The sequence below is a fragment of the Chenopodium album genome, chromosome 23 (genome assembly GCF_948465745.1).
Source record: "Chenopodium album chromosome 23, dcCheAlbu1.1, whole genome shotgun sequence".
Lineage (NCBI taxonomy): Eukaryota > Viridiplantae > Streptophyta > Magnoliopsida > Caryophyllales > Amaranthaceae > Chenopodium > Chenopodium album.
In genome coordinates this window covers 35,614,484-35,634,336 of record NC_137856.1, presented here as the reverse complement: position 1 = coordinate 35,634,336, position 19,853 = coordinate 35,614,484, and the positions used below count along the sequence as shown (strand labels likewise).

Below are 19,853 nucleotides of genomic sequence, written 5' to 3'. Positions count from 1 at the left end.
GGAACTAGTGAGAATAGATAGTTTGATACTATCATATTCATTATAAATGTCTCACCAGTAATCACCACAAGTACATGCACCATCTTCAAAATGATGGAATCTCTTTCTATCTCGAATAACGATCTTTCTTTGAGTGACATTGGACATGAACTTCATAAAAGTGTGACAGTCACCACAAATACGAAGGTTCTTCAAAATCAATATAGATGATCTGTCTGGTGTGTTGAGAATCCCAAAGGCAAGAGCAAGTTTCTCACTGTGGTAAAGGAGCTGATTATGTTTTTGCTCCTCCTCCACATCATGAAGAACGAATTCTGTTTTGGGCACATACCCTGTCAGCTTCAAACGTCCATAATATTCCTCTAAGAGTGTGTGAATCTGTTCCACTGAATCATGCCCCTTATCAGCTGTATGGAAAGTATAAAGCTTATTCTTGATGTGAATCCAGCTGGTTGCTGGTTCTTTAGACATTCCCCGAGCTTTCATCAGCTCTCTTATTTCTTCCACTTTATCCCATCTACTGTGAGAGGCATACAAATTAGACAACAGCACATATGTCCCTGATTTAATTGTATCCATATGGAAGAGCCTTTTGGCAATTTTCTCAGCAAGTTCAATGTTGCAATGGATCCTACATGCACCAAGAAGGGCTTCCAAAATTACAGAATCAGGTTCAACAGGCATACTTTCAACTAATGCCTCAGCTTCAGAAAGTTGACCAGCCCGACCAAGAAGATCAACCACACAAGTATAATGGTACACCAATGGCTTTATCCCATAATCTCTGCACATGGAATCCAAATAGGCCCTTCCTTCTGCTAATAGCCCTGCACGGCTACATGCACATAATATACCCAGAAAACTAATCTGATCTGGCAAAACCCCTTCAGCTTCCATCCTCCTGAAATAACTTATGGCTTCTTTACCCAGACCATTGTGCGCACAGCCTGCCAAAACTGCATTCCATGTGACCAGATCTCTCTCAGCCATGTCCTCAAAAATAGAAAATCCACCCTCACTTCCGAATTTGAAATACATAGTTATCAGAGCATTATTAACAAATAGGCATGAGTCAAACCCAAGCTTGCTGAGGAATCCATGAATCTGCTCCCCAAGCTTCATGGCACCAGCACTTCCACAAGCACTTAGAATAGTTGTAATTGTTAACTCATTTGGTCTCAACTGTCTAGCCAACATGTCACCAAACAGATGCAGGGCTGCATCAACATCACCAGCTTGCACATAAGCCGACACTATAGCAGTCCAAGACACAACATCGTGTTCAGGCATTTTTTCAAAAGTGTCACGAGCTTTTTTAAGCATGTCATTGTGTGACAGTCCAGTTATCAGAGAATTCCAGGCAGTAATGTCCTTCACTCCCATTGTACTAAATACTTGAGAAACATCTTCTATATTCTTGCACTTGGAATACATAGAGATCAATGCATTTGCCACAAAAGAATTATGCTGACAGCACCTTTTGATTGCCAGGGCATGCATTTGTTTTCCTGTTTCAATTGCTCCAAGGCTAGCACTGGCATATATACAGCTAGTGAAACAAGAATCAGTGGGAAAGTTTCCTAAACTATGGAACCTTGTGAACATATGAAGAGCTTCTTCACATCTATCATTTTGTGCAAGTCCAGAGATCATGGCTGCCCAAGAGGCTGAGTTCCTTGTTGGCATGCGCCCAAATACTTCTTTTGCCTCATCAATCATTCCATTTTGGGAATACCCTGCGATCATAGCATTCCATGTAATTATATTTGGATTCTGAATTTCTTTGAATAAAGCTTCAGCATCCTTGATTCTTCCATTCTGAGTATATGCAGTCATCATAGCAGTTTGTGAAAAAACTGTTGGTTCAGGAATCATCTTGTATAATGCAATCGCATCATCCAATCTTCCACACTGCGAAAATGCAGTAATCATTGTTGTCCATGAGTATTCATTCCTTTGTGGCATTCTATTGAAGAAGTCAACTGCCATGTCCAACCTCCCACTTCTTGTATAGACATTTAAAATTGCAGTGCCAATAACTACATCCTCCTCATACCCGGTTTTTATCACAATGCTACGCAAACTATACGCTAAATACAAAGCCTCCAAACCAATTACAGCTGATAGAGCTACAACAAACATGGGCTGATCAGGCATTGAACCAGTATGGTGCATCCTCCCAAATACATTCCAAGCTTCCACAAAACTATTAATCTCAACATACCCAGATAACATAACCATCCAAGAAACCGGATTCTTCTCCGGCATTTGCTCGAAAAGCTCCCTTGCTTCCTTCATCATACCACCATGACAATACCCAGTAATCATAGTGTTCCAAGAAGCAATATTTCTCTGAGGCATGTCATCAAACAAATTCTTGGCACAGACCAAATCCCCATTCTGCACATACCCAGTAATCAAAGCATTCCAAGTAATGACATTCTTCTCCGGCATAGAATCAAACACTCTCCTAGCCTCCTCAAGTCGACCAACTTTAGCATACCCAGCTAACATAGCAGTCCAAGTTCTCACATTTCTTCCAGAAAATGCATCAAAAAGCACCTGAGCCTCCATAACCCGGTTGTTTCGGGTATACCCAGAGATCATTGTGTCCCAGCTAACAGAATCGCTGTGAGACATTTTTTCGAACACTTGGCGGGCATCATCAACTTTACCAAGTTTACTTAGGTCTCGGATTCTTTTGTTACACTGGAAAAGATAGGATTCCGGCGACGTATGCCCCAGGAATTGTACAGATTGGGTTGCAAAAGTACGAGAAATAGAGAAAAGACGACGAGTCATTGTCAGTGTCACTACCTTGCTTCAGTTCATTGTTAGAATAGCCGGTGTTCTTAATTGCAGAGATTCGCGCGCAAATAAGAACACCTGATGGCTAATGTATCGTACCCGTAAATTATATTGTTGTGTTTAGTTCGGATTGGATTGGATAATTTCGAGTTTGACTTTATAGACAGATAATTTTATAATTTGGCGTTCAAGTCAAATCCACCTGACCATGACCCATAATAGTATTTTTTTTTTTTTTTTTTTTTTGACCCATAATAGTATAAGTCTACCAATTGGGTCAAGAACGCTTTTACTAATTAAAAATTTTGGCAAAACTTAATAATCATTTTCAATGAATTATGTAACTTACATTTACCTTAGCTAATACAAATGCATACATGTAATTGTAACATTTGTTAAATAATATCACTTCCTTTGATGTTTTTAGTTGCATCATTTTGGTTTTCCCGTACTCCCTAGGCAACTTTTGGAACTGAGAGGTAGAGAGAAAAAATAAAAAAGATCCAGGTGATAGGAGAGAGATAGGGGGGTGTTTGATGGGAGGAAGGGGGCTCAAATTGAGCCATAAATTGGAAACCAAGCCGACAAGGTACGTGCACACTAACAGACGTGTAGATGGTGTAGTACGTTCATGAAGCTTGAAGTTTATCATTTGGCCAGAAATTGGCCATCTGAGAAGATTTGGATGGAATAGGTGACAATAAACTGACAGATATACTACAACAAAATGATCAAAATAGATGAAATTAACACTTACTAGGGCGGCCTTTTTATTCTAGTACTAAGTCAATTCTTATTCAATAGATTCCAAGTTGATAGTCTTAACCCTATTCTTGATATCAATATAAATTAGCTACTAACAACGTATCATCCATGTGATCTTAAAACAACGATTTATCATGATACGAAGAACACATATATACTCGAATAACTCTTGAATCTTGTCATAAGAATATTTTGAGGTGCACTGCATTGTCTATTATGAAAAACGAGCTCCCTTGGTTGATGAGGAATCACGAAGAGAACTGACCTCCCTCTTCAGAAATGTCGGCAGGGAGAAGGCAGCAGTGTGAACCTGCATTTATCAAACATTATTCCAAGTTAGATGATGTACATGTACACCATGTTTTTAAGTTCCAGAAACTCTCCAGTGGAAGTGAAACATAGAGGTCAATTTATGCAAGCTATATTAACGATATTGTGCTATAAAGCCTATAATACAGACAAGGTAGAACCATGAAGTCAAATCCCCTACTTTACACTTCTTGACATATAATGTCTGATTGTCTGATAATCAGTTATTTTGGAAAAGTAAAGAACATAGCTACTGTGAGGTGAAACAACAGGGTGGCGATGTGCTTGCTGCTATGTGATTAAAAGCTAACAAATGAAGCACAACAAAGAACACAGCTAACATAAAAGAAGGGAGATAGAAACATTTATAGCGAAGAAATATCAAATATATGTTCAATTCTCAGGACCAATAGAGTATTTTTCTCCAAAAACAATAGAAATAGTACGCTACAAGACAATTATAGATAGCATATCCTTACCTCAGAATTATAAAATCTGAGTTCTCTTCGATGCTTGACTGCTCCTTCGATCTTCTCAATAGGGTTGATTGGATTCAAAAAATCAACTGGTGGCCCCTCTGTTGAACAAAGTATAAATCCAATAACACCACTGAAAGAAATGAAACAAAATCATTCAGTCAATAAAATGAGTTTTGGATACCTGTGCAATTGTGCAAATTCGAAATAGGTGAAACAAATTTTTAATGATCTAACATTTTAATGCAAAAACAGATGAAACAGATCAACAATCTATGTAAATAAAATATACTTCGTATTATGTTAATACAGTAAGTTAAGAAATGTGACAAGGGAAAATGGACCACATAACAAAGTCACATAAGCATCTTACGTCTTGCCCTCCTTCAAAACATAGTACAGTTAACGTGGAAATGAATTCTATGCATTAAAGTCAACGCCACATTTTGATTCACATTTACCTGTTCCCCCAATACAGTAAATTAAAAAAAGTGATGGGGGAGGTTTGATTCACATTTTGTTAAGGTTAGAAACATTGAACAGGTAAATGAAATGAGATGAATTTTAACTCATTCCATATTTCATAGCTACCTGGCTACCTTTGTTTATTTCATAGCTACAGTGATGGATTTTGCTATCATATCCCAAATATATCATAGCATATGGAGCCTTAGAGACTCACATTTTTGCTTACATCACTTGCACGTGTAGGTATTCAGGAGGTTGCTCAAGAAAAGGGTGGAGTACCCAAATTGACAGGAAGGAAGTAAGGAACAAACCCACCCCTTCAGTTAGGTCCAGAGAGGTAATTAACAGAGTTAGGCCAGTGAAGTGAGCAGACCCATGGGAATGTAGCAACTACGCATAGCAATTTGTTTTATAAGCACTAAGCATAAATTATAAATAAAGCTAAGGAAAGAAAACAATGCCTCGAGCACAGAAAGTATTTTAGTCATTAGATATCTATTTTACTTCTTGTTAGGTAGTTCAGGAAATAAGATTGCACAACCAAGCAATATGAAGACAAACAGAGACTTCAAGCGTTAGGTCATATGTACCTTGGATAGGTTGGCACACTAGTCCATGCATAATGAACAGAACCCTTGAAAATTTCGCGGCAGATTGATATCATATCCTCAATAAGATGAGTATGAAGCCACATACTCTCTGCCATGTTACAAAGTACACCGCCAGGCCTCAAAGCTCTTGCCAATGTCTCAAAAAAGGGTTTCTCAACTAGTTCTTGCGCAGGACCTGCGTGAAAAAAGGCAATAATCACTTCAGAGCATAAGACAAAATCAACAGTGACATACTCTCAGCCATGTTACGGAAAATTTATAGCTACCATATTTGTTTAAGCTTTTAAAGTAATCAGCTCAGAAATGCACCAGCCAATTATATTACTTATTTACAATACTTACAGCAACTATGGCAGCATATAAATTTACAACTTACCTACAGGATCTGAAGAATCAACAACTATGGCATCATACTTTCCTTCTGGTGATTTTTTCAAAAATTCCACAGCTGCCAGAAAATAGAGAATTAGAAATTAGAAAGAAAGAAAAATAAATGTAACTTAGTCATGATATAGGCTCCAATTTTGATGAATCAACATACCAATAAAAGCTCACAAAACAAAAAATAAAAGTATGTAGTCAAGAAACATACCATCACCAACGTGAAGAGTGACGCGTGGGTCTTCAAACCCAAGAGCCAACTCAGGAAAAAATTTCTTAGAAACCTGGATATAAGAAAACTGATGTTCAATCTTAAGTTCAGACAATAACACCTAAGGATAACTAATTTAAGACACTTACATCTATAACCATTTCATCAATCTCACAAATATCAATATGCTCCACAGATTTATGGCGAGATATCTCACGGAGAACTCCACCATCACCACCACCTACTACAAGAACCTGCATTACCGTGTCAAACAGAATAATAATCAGACATTCACGCTTCACAGAGCATTAGCTGCTGCAAATAGAGTGTAATAACACAATTTATACAAACATTTTATCAATGAAATAAGCAGAACCAATTGAAACACATAATTCTATATGAGTCACACTCAATAAAACCACTGATACATTATCAAAGTTGTCCACGGAGAATTTCACCAAGAAGTTCGATGGACAGATATGAGCAGACATCTAAAAGATAATCAAAAATTGAGGAGAGAGCACAGTTTAGTGCTTTGCAAGATCTTCCTATTCACAAAAGAAGATAAATGGTAGGATAAAAAGTAGGGATGAGAAGTGAGGAGGGTTTCCACTGCCAATAATACTCACAATCCCACTCATCCAGTAAATAATTGATAGGTAAAACATACTGGTCTATGCTTTTAGTTGAACAAATCCTCTCCTTGGAGGCCTACATACTCAATATGATTATCAAAACCAGTCAAAACAACAATGCAAGATATGCAGAGATTAGGTCAACATATCAAATTGAGATGAATCTAACAAGGTCCCACTTTTTTCCTTATATATAAATCACAAACAATGGTCAAAGTAAAGTATGTGAATATGCCAACATTGAAAGTAAATTTAATGTAAATGTTTTGAAACAACAGGGAGTGTGAAATAAGATTCATCTCCCAGCACATCTGATAACATAAATGCGTAGTAGATAAATGAATACAGAACAGCTGTCTGATCCAGGCATATATGAAAAAATCTCATGAACAAAGAAACACTCACATTTTTGGGGGATTCAATAGAACAAAGTGGAAGATGGACTATCATCTCTTGGTATGCAAATTCATCTTTGTCAGTTAACTGAACAATGCCATCAAGAACTAGCACATTCCCATAGTTTGTTGACTGCAAGCATTAACATGTATCAAAATGTTAGGACATTTAAAACAGATTTATAAACAGCACACTCTGGCACTCAAAACAATATTAAGAGCTTAACCTCAAAGACAAGGACTTCTTGGTACAATGATTTTTTCTGGAACAAAACTTTCTCCACTTTAATCGAGTGCGCTGCTCCTAAAAAGCATAATACAAGGCAATTAGTTGTAATAGCTAGGCATTCATCTTCTTATTATCATTGCTCCGACCTTTAAGTCATTTCATGTAGTTAACTCGTCAAGGGAGTAAAAGCAGTTAAACCTAAAAGCTAAGAGCACAAACAGGAAAAATTTGCGGAATAATCCTAGCCAATGTGATTAAATCATGGAGAGAAAATATACCAGGCCACATTGGATTGTTGTAATAAAGCTGCTTCTCGCCTTTATGTGCCATAAACAAAACCAAACGGATAAAAACAATCAATAATTTGAGCAACTTAGATGCAACCAAAAATCACACAAATGATTCAATCCAAAGAACATAAAAAGAAGTATAAGTCAAATATTGGGATAATGACCAGAGGATGACCGAGCTTCTGTGAACCACCCGGAAACAACAGTTGAATGGCATTTGGCATCAGATTCAGGAACTGCGGCTCTCGCCTTGAGGCAACATGAAGGGATTGCTTTTTCACCATTGTCATTCACCTTCCCATCCATAATCTTCTGGCATTCCAAACCTCTTTCTACGCCGCCTTCCATAGAATAATCTCTTCTTTTCCTGCGTCTCCAGTCTCTAAAACATCAGCCAAAAACACCTCAATTCATAATCACAATAGATATCTCTCTTTATATAAGAACCCATCATCACTAATCACTCATTATTAACTTATACTAATCACCAAAGCTAAGAACTTCCCTAAATAACATATAAATTTCTGATTTCAGTGTCTTTTAAGGACAAAAAAAAAAAAAAAAAAAAAAAAGGAAACTATGAACACTTCAAAAAGCTATAATTTGTTACTGAATATTAGAACAATACATTTTTTTTACCCAAATAAATTATTGTTCTCAAATTTGGTAACACTCAAAAAAAGCATATGCTAAACTGAATTATATATAATTTCCTTTTCTTAGAGCAGCTAGGGTTTAACAAAATTAAAGAAAGATAAAAACGAAACCTCAAAATTAAATCAATCCAAAGAAAACCCAGGAATTAAGAAAAAAACCCAGATGAAAACAATCGAAATGCAAGCAAAGTATTTACAGAAAACACAAGAAATGGAGGAGAGAGAAAGAGACAATACCCTGCTATGGACGATGTTAAATTCGTCAATTACCTTCTTCTTCGAAATGAAATGGGTATCAGAAATTGAGCGGGAAAAAGTGGAAATTACAGAAAAAAATCAACAGAAGAAAAAAGAAATTTAAGGGTTCCTCTATATCTTTCTTCTTTCTTCAACTCAAATTTGCAATTGCAATGTGTTAATTTTTTATTTTTATTTTTTTTAAAAAAAATTTGTTGGTTAGTTTGTAGCTTTGACAAGTTCGAGAATTTAGAAATGGAAGTATTTCCTTTATATACTCGTGTAGGTGCATTTATTAAAGCAATAAAAAAAATATATAAGCTCCATGCTAAATAATTGCAACAGTTTGACCTCAATATAATTTACCGAATACACTACTCCCTCCGTCCCTAAATTACAATCCTATTTGGAAATTTACACGGGAATTATGGAGGGAAGAATAAGACAAATAACAATAACTAGATAATGCAATGGGAAGTACAAAGATAGATTAGTTATTACTCATGACATGTCATCAATCCTTTGCAAAAAAAAAACGACCAATCACATGCTCCTAATTGAAAATTTTTAACCAATCATATTCATTGTAATTTGGCACAAGGATTATGAGTGAGATTAGGTAAGGATGAGTGAGAAAGCATTAAATATAAAACAGAAAAGAGAGTTGATTTACTAAAAAAAACTTACCAAAAATAGAAAGGAGGAATGTAATTTTGGAACACCAAAAATAGAAAGGAGGAATGTAATTTAGGGACGGAGGGAGTACTTCATACTCGTGTATTCTCACCGTTTTTTTAATTATTGTGCATCACTTTGAACTGTAGACATGTGCATATATCAATGTACAACTTTGATGGTCAATAACTCAATATCTTGTAACAAAAAATATACGTAGTAAAATGTTGATAATCTTGTATATTATGAATATATGCATTTTGAAAATTTGAAATAATAAAATCACATTTATATATTACGAAGTATTAATATTAAGGGTCTGTTCACATTTACTTAATTTCAGTTCAATTCACTTTAGCTCCAATCAGTTTAGTTTAGTTCAGTTCAGCTCCAATCAGTTCAATTCAATTCAGTTCAGTTCAGCTCCTAATTTTCCTCTCTTAAAAAATATTCATTTCAGCTCAATCCAGTTCAGTTCAGCTCTAATCATTTCAGTTCATTCAGTTCAGTTCAGCTCCAATCAATTCAGCTCAGCTTAGTTAAGTAAATGTGAACAGACCCAGTTTAGGTTAGTACTCCCTCTGTTTATAAATACTTGCTCCATTTCTCCATTCGCGGAGCTTTAGGAGAAATTGGTGAAAGTAATAAAATATGAAGGTAGTAGGGTTGGTGGAAGAATAAAAAATTGTAAAAAGTAAAAGTTGTGGAGAGAATTGGAGGAGAGAGAATGTATATTGGGTCCTATTGTAAAAGCTTTCCAAATAAGGAAATGAAACAAGTATTTAAAAACGGCTGCAAATGGAAAGTGGAGCAAGTATCTAAAAACGGAGGGAGTATATAATAACTTCCAAAAAAAAAAATAGTAAGAGTACTAATTATTTCGGTTACTCGATTTAATTTTTTTACTAATTTATAGAATATAGATGTCAAATATTATTATGTACTTTATTGTTAGATTAGTATAATGTACGAATACGTTTTCAAATATTTTTTTTTTGTTATACGAGTAATTTGAAGACTTTTAATGCTAAAAGTCATGTACTACACTACTACATGACTAAGGGCTTGTTTGGTTCACCTTATTTTTGCTTATATGAACTTATCTGATATAATTTTATCTGATCTGATCTGATTGTCTAATTTGACCAAACTTTGACTTTAGATGTACGATAATCTATAATATATCAAGTGGGGTCTTGTTAGATTCGTAATAATGTGTATTTTATTTATATGTAATTTTCATAATTTTTTGCATTACGAAAAAAGCCGCACATAAAACGATGATCTGATCTGAATTTATTTTTTCTGATCTGATCTGGACTGAACTTATTTTTTCTGATCTGAACTTATTTTTTCTGAAATAAGTAAAAATAAGGTGAAATAAACAAGGCCAAGTCGTATAAGAATTTAGGAGCATTCAATTGTTATCCCTTTAATGTTGGGTCCATGGAGTGAAGGTCCTTGGAGGAGGCAGGGGCATATGTATCAAATTTATGGGACACCGACATTATTTTATTTATTTTTTTACATGCTAGATCAATCAAACCCCAATAGAAGGTTCTTATCACAAGAAACCTAAGCTAGCTAGCAATGCCCTAGAAGGGTAGGAGGTGGGATTTGTGTTGGTGAGGATAGAACTATGCCATTGGCCAAAAGCAATGGATGATAATTTGTTCATTGGATGGAAATGCATTTTTCTTCAGTGATTATAAAAATAAATAAATTAATTAAAAAAAAACATAGTGTGAGAGGTCTAAAAACAATGTCATCTACTCCGTCATAATTAAGATAGGGTGATACTTCAAGAGTCATAAAAGCAATTAATAAATGACTTTTAATCTTATTATCTTATGTTTGAGCTAGCACCATGTCTTAAAGAGGCTAAGAATATAATTGCCTTGGCGATCTAAGATAAAAATTAAAGAGGACTAAAATTTAAACCTTAAGCCTTTATAAAAAGTATTCTCATGTGTAAGAATAATTTTCATGTATTGCTTTTCCTCGTTTATATGAGCTGAAATACTACAAATTAGGAAATAGCTTTTAGAATCAGAATCAAATGCCATGCATCCTAATGCATTGATGCATGTATGATCATAAGAATAATTAATAAGAAGAAAGACAGATAAAAAGCAAGATAATGATGTGGAAAATTTGTTGAAAGAAAATAAAAATAAATTCTGTTTCCATTATACTCCAAGTTATACGAAATATTTCTATGCAAAAACTACTTTAAAATCTAAATTGACTTTTTCCCATATTCTAGAAATCTTTCTCATCTGAAAATTCTTTGTTAGATTAAAGTAGAACATCTTCTAATAAGCAAAGTATGCAACACCTGGCAAATCCACCAATTTAGGGTCAATTACAACCTATCTAATAAAGTTTTCAATTTAATGAAAACCTAACATCACCAACCACTATCGTGCATATTGTAATTGACAATAAAAAGTTTATCTTCCATTTACATGTGCTTATCATGCATCTTATCACTACTTTATATAAATATAAGGTTATCTTTCATTTAAATGGATGTTCAAGTTGGTCTTTATTTGAGCTTAAACCTTTAAAAAATTATAGCTAAAAATTTAGAAAAATGACTCCAAAATAGCCACAAGGGCGACGACTTCACCAATTACAAGTGAGATTATGGAGAGAAATTTGAACTTGTGACCTATTATAAAAAGCGGATGGAACCTCATATATGGATACGATAGTGTACATAAATACACATTACTTTTACTCCGTACACATTATCAATTCAAATTGGCAACTTTAAAATATTCCTAGAAAATTATAGCCAAAAATAATCTCTATGACAGTTTCTAACGTAAATAAACCGAAAAATATTTATAGAAAAAATATTAATCAGAAAATACTCTTAGTTGAACATAGTTTTAAGGGTTATGTTTACCATTTTCCTTCCATATATAAATTAAAAAATACCGAAAATTCGGCTGAACAAATTAAAGAGTTACCTTGAGGATATGGCTGTTAAAAAACGTTTACAAAATTTGGTGCAGATTATGAACATAGGATAAGCCATTAAAGGAGTGGCTATGAGGAGAACGGTGAGATATCATAGTCGTCATAAACTATCATCCACAATTCTAATATAAGCACGTTTTTCATTATTTCTCTTCGATCATCAATTATTCAATTCTGATTGAGATAAAGGGGCCGAATATATAGCCAAATATCTACGCAAGTAGTAGTGATGACTGATAAGAACTTAATGATTTACACGACACACCAATGAATAATAATGCATGGTTAGTTGTGCAATTGTGCATGAGATATGTGTCGTATATATATGTCAATATTGTCATCGTACCACTTTGCATACGACATTTTCCATCTTGCTTTCAGGAGTGTATATATATGTAACCTTTATTACTTCATTCCCTTGAACATTATTGTAATTACACTTCATTTGAGTATTATAACACAAACATTATATAATAATTGGACAATACAAATATAAAAAGCACATCATATTTATATTTCTACCCCCTATTTTTGTATATTTATTATAGCACGGTCAAAGTCTTTGCATATATTTAATCTATAAGGCCTACAATCTACAAAAGAAAGGTAAGCGGGCATTATACCAGAAAAGCCTAATAATCAATCTCAAAAAAAAGATAATCATGGGACAATAAGGTGATGAGCTCATTCAGTCATTCCATTCACACATTCCTTTTCAAATTAAATTGCGCTCATTTATCTGATCTTTCTTACAATCTAACTTCGGACACATAAAAAATAAAAAACTTCGGACATATATGTATTGTTTTAACCATAATACAAATATGAACGCACATGTAATTAAGTATTATGTTAATATGCATGCTATCATGTAAAATGTAGTTAAATTGTATGTGAAGTATAAATTTTCAAAGTAGAAAGTTTAGGCGATTTTTTATAATTTTTTTTACTACTCGTAATATATACAAAGTACATAGTATTTACATTTATTATCAAAAAGTGTGAGTAAAAAGTATCTAGTCGTTGCAAATAATATGTAATAGATGTAGTAGTTTGTGTGTATGTTGTAACTTTTGAGGAAGTAAAAAAAAGTCTAGTAGGACCCACGGCGTGATCATCATGGAAAAAGTAGTACGTGGGTCTTCAAACAGCTACTAATAATATGACTTGAATTTCTTTTACAATTGAGTTGAATGCGAAACTTAAAAAGCAATGCATAATTTTGTGATGCTGCTTAGTGAGAATCACATTCTCGTAATATCTGAGGTGCATGCCTTCCTTTCTAAAAGCCGTGGTTCTTATCAATCTTTGAAAGTACTACATTACTTTAGATCAACCGTATCAACTTCTATATATTATTTCATCTTAAAACCAACTGATTATATAAATAGTGTATCTCACTATATATTCTTACATGATACAAACTCATAGTAGTACTATGTATCGGTTTATTATTAAGAGAATAACTTACAGGTGAATTGAGAATCAGTAATACACCTAATATCAATTTGTTTCACGATCAATGCAAGGAGGTTTGTGACTTCGTGTGTGTGATCAATCAGTCTATCTTGTGGCGAGAGCTAGTGTTTAGCCTATTGAAAATCATCAAATTTTATATTAGATCTTATGGTTTGTGTTTTTGTTCTTGCAATCTTGCTCGTGCATTTTCATGATCTCGTTAAGTAATAAATTGATGGAGTGTTTGACTGAGTTAAGATTATGTCAATATCTTTACATATGTTATGTAGATAGCCTTTGCCTTTTAAAAAAAAAAAAAAAAAAAAAAAAAAAAAACATTTTGCATAGCCTCACACTCTCACTATTCATGTCAATGCGTAATTATGAGTGATTAAAGTTTGTGGCTCTTGACTTTTTGTAGGAAAAGTTTTTTTATTTATCTTTGGACCAGATATGTAATGTTTTACAAATGTTTTATATAATTGACTTACAAATTACAAATTTACAATACATCACTATCTTTTTTGATGTTGAAAGAATCACAAATAACAAAGGGAGTTGATGAAATTTGATACCCGTGTCAGGTTTTGGCTATCACCTTGCAAAACTTCTATATGCTATATAATTGAGTACGATAATCTATACTTCGTAGTTATTAATCGAATGGTCAAAGGGTGCATTTTAAAAACTACAACATGTCAACTCTTTGCGAACTTGAATTTTATGTAATTTGAGGAATAAAATTGTTATGGAGTATTTTTACACTAAGTACCCCATATAACAAACGGACAAACGGTAGAATAATGTATATACCATACATATATTGCACCATATTTCTCTTATATTTCCTGAATATTGTAACATCTACATCTCTACTTCTAAAACTATTCACACACTCTTATAATCCTATTCAATCACAAATCATGATTTTTATATGGAAAAATATAATCATGTAAGGTCTTATTAGCTTCGTCTTGATTACTCGGTATATACTTTCATATATAGTTTTATTTATTTTTATATATCTGTCTAAACAATTACAATACAGGATTAAAATCAAAGGAGAAAGAGATATTATTAGGATTCCAGTCTTTTAAGGAAGAAAACAAGTCGTTGACAAGGACTATATCAAATTTGCAAGTCCGATCCAACAAAGGCCCAATAAAGTATTTAGGAGGACCAAAGGCCCCATTTCAAGAAATAATAAGATAAAAGGAAAAGACCAACAACCCAATCTAGTCTAGTAAAAAAAGACAAGTTGTAGTTGATCCATCTTGAATATACTTCCACAGTTCTACAATATTTTTTACATGCAAGATACAATACCGATACAATACTTTGACCTACTTCCTCCATTTCTATTTAGTTGACGCATTTGATTTAGGCACATATATTAAGGAGAGGAGAGAGAGTGATAGAAAATGAAAAAGCAAGTGGGGTAGCTTGTAAGAGCACTCTCACTCATGGGCATTTTTTTTTACCCATGAGGAGATTTTTAATGAAAACAATGAAATTTTGGCTTCCCACTCATGAGCATTAGAAAAAATGTCCATGGGGAAATCCTCAAATGCCCATAACAATGGCAAAAATTAATTGCTAAAGTAGTGTGGGCCATGGTACCAAATCAGCAAAAAAATAAAAGAAAAAAAATAAATAATGTGATGATAGTAATACTTTAGGAGGGAGAAAAAATAGGAGAGAGTGGTGTGGTTTTTTTCTTAGCCCATGAATGTGTGAGAAGTTGTAGGAAAAAAATGCCCATAAGAAAAAGTGGAAAAGTGGAGTGAGAAAGTGGGTAGAGAGATAGTGGCATTTTTTTTTTTGCCCATAAATGAGAGTGGTCTAAATGCAAAGTAAAAAATTTACCCAAAAAGAAAACGTGTCAACTAAAAAGAAACTTCCTGAAAAGGAATACGTGTCAACTAAAAAGAAACGAAGGTAGTATTACATTATTTGCACAATATAATTTAACGAGTTTTGATCAACGTTTAGTCTTGCGAAATTCTGTTTTTTATTTATTTATTTATTTATTTATTTATTTATTTTGCTGACAATTGCCCCCATTAAAACTCCGTAGATTTTAAGAATTAAGATGATGTTAGAAATAGCCTTAGAATGTGTCTACACATATCTAAATCCTTAGTTTTTTGGTGTTTAGAGAGCCACAAGGGCAGGGGGTGAGAAACGACCCCATGATCTCCTGGAATCGGGAGGAAAGCTCTAACCACTTGAGCTATCCCTCACTCTCATATCTAAATCCTTAGTAGTTTAGTTTGATTAATTGATTTATCTCCATCATCTTCTTCCATCTTGCATTGGATTTATGCTCCTCGTAGCAACACAAACCAAAAAACTGACACTTTGTATCATTGAATTTTAAAAATATGCCACAAAAATATAGATTTCAATTAAGATTTAAAATGACCTAGACTTAATAGTAATTGCAATTACCACAATACGATTTAATAAGGTCTTTTAAGCCTAGACGGCTTAGATTTAATAGTGATCGCAATTACCTCAATATGAGATGACAATGTTAACCCTAGCACTTAGCACAATCAGTAAGAGATATCTACAATTCTCTCCTTCCCAAGAGAAGGAGATCAAATACACAATTACGTTTATACTTGTAACTTTTATGATACACATTTTAAAAACACACCAACTATCCCCATTGATTAAACACCAAATTTAAATTACTATTTACAACCTCAAGATAATCAAATTTGTTCAACCACCTTAGCTCAACTTTGATTCTGCAATAAACTACTACATTAGAAATCATTTTTGGGAAGCAATTATTGAATCAACAACACGTATTAGCAAAAATATTAATATTAACAATCTGATTAATTAGCGTTTAGTAATAATCTCTCCGACACGACCTGTCGGATTTTTCTTTCTTGGTAGAATTTTTTTGCTGTACAAGAAACCTCTTACAGGTTGCAACAACCAAAATGTGAAAATAAAGAAGAAAGAATGTCAAAAATCAAGTCAATCCTTCTGGGCTGACTAAACAGAAGACACATTTTTTTTTACCTCTTGAACAAGCCCTCTTATGAACAGGTTAATCTATCTACTGAATTTTTTAAAATCTACAACTATTACGCTTATGTTATCCTTGCTGCCCTTAGCAATGGCTAATTCGGCTAGTAAAACAGCAGCAACTTCTGCGCGATTACTGCTTATTTTACTAATCTGGTTAAAGAACTCTTGCGATTTAATTCTGCCCATAAGGCATCGTCTTACCACTTGACATGCAATTTCGTTAGAGATAACGTCCCATAAACCATCGGTTGCCAGTATCAAAAATTCATCAGCTTCCGTTCTTTTGCTGATTGTTACCTCTGGAATAGATGACACATACGGTTTTAGATAATAGTCTCCTGGAATCAAACAAAGCTAATAGTGTGAGACAATGAACTAAGCGTATTGTTTTAACTTTATAGTAGACTCGTAATCCATCACAATATAAAGGACTGCTTAATAAATAAGTAATACCTATTGATCTTGAAGTTGCAAGAACTCCTAGAACTCGATGGCCATTCCAGTTGATCACGCGACCACCAGCAGCTTCAATTCTAGCCAGCTCGTCGGGTCTGTCAGGCTAAGAAGAAGTTGAACGTTATTAGCACCTTATACTTTAACTATAAGGTAGAAACGAAATGAATAACACAATAGAGACAGATATTCAATGATTTGACCTAAACAAATTAAAGCGGGGGTCCTTATTGAGCCACAAATATGCAACACAAAGAGACATGCAAACTGATTTATCATATACGTGTGCTTCGATATTAAATGTATGAATTTGGACGAGACAATAAACTAGATTGTATACAATCTTTTTTGTTCTTCGCATTTACTATCAATTTTCAGATAGAGCCCATAGAAGAAGAGGGGAAAGGGGGGACCTTATCTTATGATTGATCTTGAATAGTAATCACAAATGCCCATATCTCGAATTTGCCAATGCTTTCTACATTCTATAGAGATTACACAGGGTCAATCGCGATTACCAACAAAAGTTCTAACAAGGGGATCAAATATACGCAACCTTATTTGTAATATCAAAGTTGGAAATTCTATCCCTTGCCAATGCTACAACTAACTCTATATGGAGTGCAGATCCAAATTTCATCACTTTCGATTTTCTAATTTGGATAATGCAAATCAGAAAGAAACCCGCGATATAAGGTAATTTTGTGAGTATACTCAACTCTAAGTCTCTAACCGAATCCTAATCGCACACGTAAACACCAACATATAGTATTTAACTATTTATATCAAGGATACTCTAAATCTTTATTATTAGATGTCCAAGATTTGCTCATTCTTGTTTTAATTTCATAAGTAGAAGTGTGAAACCCATATACATGTATTACCTAAAACAAAGCTGGCAATTTATAAATAAGAAATCAATTTTTAAGATCCAATTCCCATTTCAGCCAATCATATCTCTACAGTCTTCTAGTGGCAAAGCTCATAGACAACCTAACACCACTTCAAAGTCTAGCCTTTGTTCCAGATCCTAGTAGCAAACACTCCCTAACCTCATATAAATGTCATCTAATTCAGATTTGAGTCGAGACAACCAATGGTTGGGGGTCAAGCCAAATACATAATTACCTCGGAAAAATAAGTTCAGATAATTTATTCCACCTAGTTCTCGGGCGAAAACAAAAAAATTATCGTGAGTCAATCAATCAATTAAAATCTTAATCCTATAAGTAAGGTCGGCTCTATGAACTAAAAGTGATTATCCCGTATAATCATCCACGAAAGAAAAATTACGGTGTAAAAAATTACAAAAATCCTATGTTATCTCATCGATTTTCTCACCACCTATGAGTCACGATTCACCTAAAAACTCACTTTAATCACACCTACAAAATGCCTCACAAAAACATCATCCTACCAACTTCTTTCTAGCTAAATTTTTCATTCTATATCATCGGATCGAAACACGGACTTGAAAAAAAAATTACTAAAAACACTCCTTTTTCATACCCTTTGCCAATTTTTTTCCATTATTAATTGTAAATTAACCATATTTCAACACACAAAAACTAGGGTAATTATTTTATGAGACAATCACCGTCTAAACAGGAAGAACTTTTAAAGGCGAACGAACACATAATCAGCAAAAAATTTCAAAATTTAACAATAACAAGAATGAAATACCTTATGATCAAGTGACAAAGGAACAGCAACACCATTACGACAAATAACAGCTCTAGAATCACCACAATTAGCAACAACAATCTCATCTTTACCAACAACAGCAACAACAACAGTCGACCCAACCGTCATCTCCTCCACCTTCTCATCACCACCACCACCCACCTCTTCATCCATCCTCTCAAAACACTTCCCCATCACTTCCTCCCAATCAACACCCTCCACGTCACCTCCACCACACCCACTCTTCTTCCTCCACGTGTCCCATCTCATTACCTCCTCCAGTAGTATCGCATGCATCCTATCCCTACACGCTTCCGCCACGTGGCTTCCTCCGTGACCATCGTACACTCCGAAGTAATCGTACTTTCTCAACTCTAACTCTACTAACTCTTTCTCCATTGTTAACGCGTCTTCCATCTCTCTCCTCCTCCCCATCACCGACACCCCCCCGTGTACGCCGCACGTGTCATTCTCATTAACATCCTCAACGACGCCGTTTTGTGATTCTCTGCAACTCGATTTCAACCGTTGGATCTCCACTCTTCTTCTCCGAGATGACTTCGCCTTCTGCGGGTCTACCGTAGTAGTATGCGCCGCCGTGGAGGAGATTCCCTCCGGCAACGAGATTTCTCTTAGTGTCATTTTTTAATTTTTTTTTTTTAAAAAAAATGGAAAATGTTATAAACCATTGAGAAATGTAAAGATAGGTGGTTATATATACAAAAAGGAAAATAAGAAAAGTGAGATGAGATGTGGGCCGTTGGGTTGGGAATGATGGTGATGACACGTGCTTTGCGATACGGCGGTCATTGCTGGGGAAGTGAACCCCAACAGCTGGATTAGCTGACGAAAGACGTGGACGGTCCAGATAGAATGAGGGAAACACGTGGAGAGTTAATCTGACGGTTTTGATAGTGGGGTTACAAAGTGTGGGACCCGTTTAGATTTGTGGGTTGAAAACGTGGCGATTGAGTAGTCGTTAGTATCTTTTGCTTGACCTCTGTTGAGTTTTATGTTTCTTGCGTTTCAAATCTTTTTTTTAATTTTTCTACCACTTCTATAGTAAATTCAGATTTT

At 34.5% G+C, this 19,853-nt stretch overlaps 3 protein-coding genes across 6 annotated transcripts; all 3 read right to left on the bottom strand.

Annotated features, from left to right (window-relative positions):
- On the bottom strand, positions 1-2,958 carry LOC145609379 (pentatricopeptide repeat-containing protein At2g02980, chloroplastic-like). The gene has a single exon (XM_081664876.1). It carries the CDS (start codon positions 2,800-2,802, stop codon positions 52-54), a length of 2,751 nt encoding a protein of 916 aa, XP_081521002.1. The 5' UTR covers positions 2,803-2,958; the 3' UTR covers positions 1-51.
- Positions 2,959-3,547: 589 nt separating this feature from the next.
- Positions 3,548-8,722, bottom strand: LOC145606695 (spermine synthase-like). 3 transcript variants are annotated; one of them, XM_081662516.1, is made up of 11 exons: positions 8,472-8,722; positions 7,743-7,960; positions 7,567-7,605; positions 7,287-7,363; positions 7,070-7,192; positions 6,179-6,283; positions 6,030-6,102; positions 5,814-5,885; positions 5,417-5,612; positions 4,362-4,491; positions 3,548-3,883 (listed from the first exon to the last, which is right to left on the bottom strand). In XM_081662516.1, the coding sequence occupies exons 2-11, from the start codon at positions 7,924-7,926 to the stop codon at positions 3,788-3,790; spliced, it is 1,095 nt and encodes a 364-aa protein (XP_081518642.1). In that variant the 5' UTR covers positions 7,927-7,960; positions 8,472-8,722; the 3' UTR covers positions 3,548-3,787. The 3 variants fall into 3 exon arrangements, with proteins under 3 accessions (XP_081518642.1, XP_081518643.1, XP_081518644.1); XM_081662517.1 differs by having other exon boundaries at positions 7,743-7,945; XM_081662518.1 differs by having other exon boundaries at positions 8,505-8,722.
- Positions 8,723-16,422: 7,700 nt separating this feature from the next.
- On the bottom strand, positions 16,423-19,438 carry LOC145608899 (putative protein phosphatase 2C 8). 2 transcript variants are annotated; one of them, XM_081664484.1, is made up of 3 exons: positions 18,777-19,438; positions 17,094-17,199; positions 16,423-16,978 (listed from the first exon to the last, which is right to left on the bottom strand). In XM_081664484.1, the coding sequence occupies exons 1-3, from the start codon at positions 19,416-19,418 to the stop codon at positions 16,665-16,667; spliced, it is 1,062 nt and encodes a 353-aa protein (XP_081520610.1). In that variant the 5' UTR covers positions 19,419-19,438; the 3' UTR covers positions 16,423-16,664. The 2 variants fall into 2 exon arrangements, with proteins under 2 accessions (XP_081520610.1, XP_081520611.1); XM_081664485.1 differs by having other exon boundaries at positions 16,423-16,939.
- Positions 19,439-19,853: the final 415 nt, after the last annotated feature.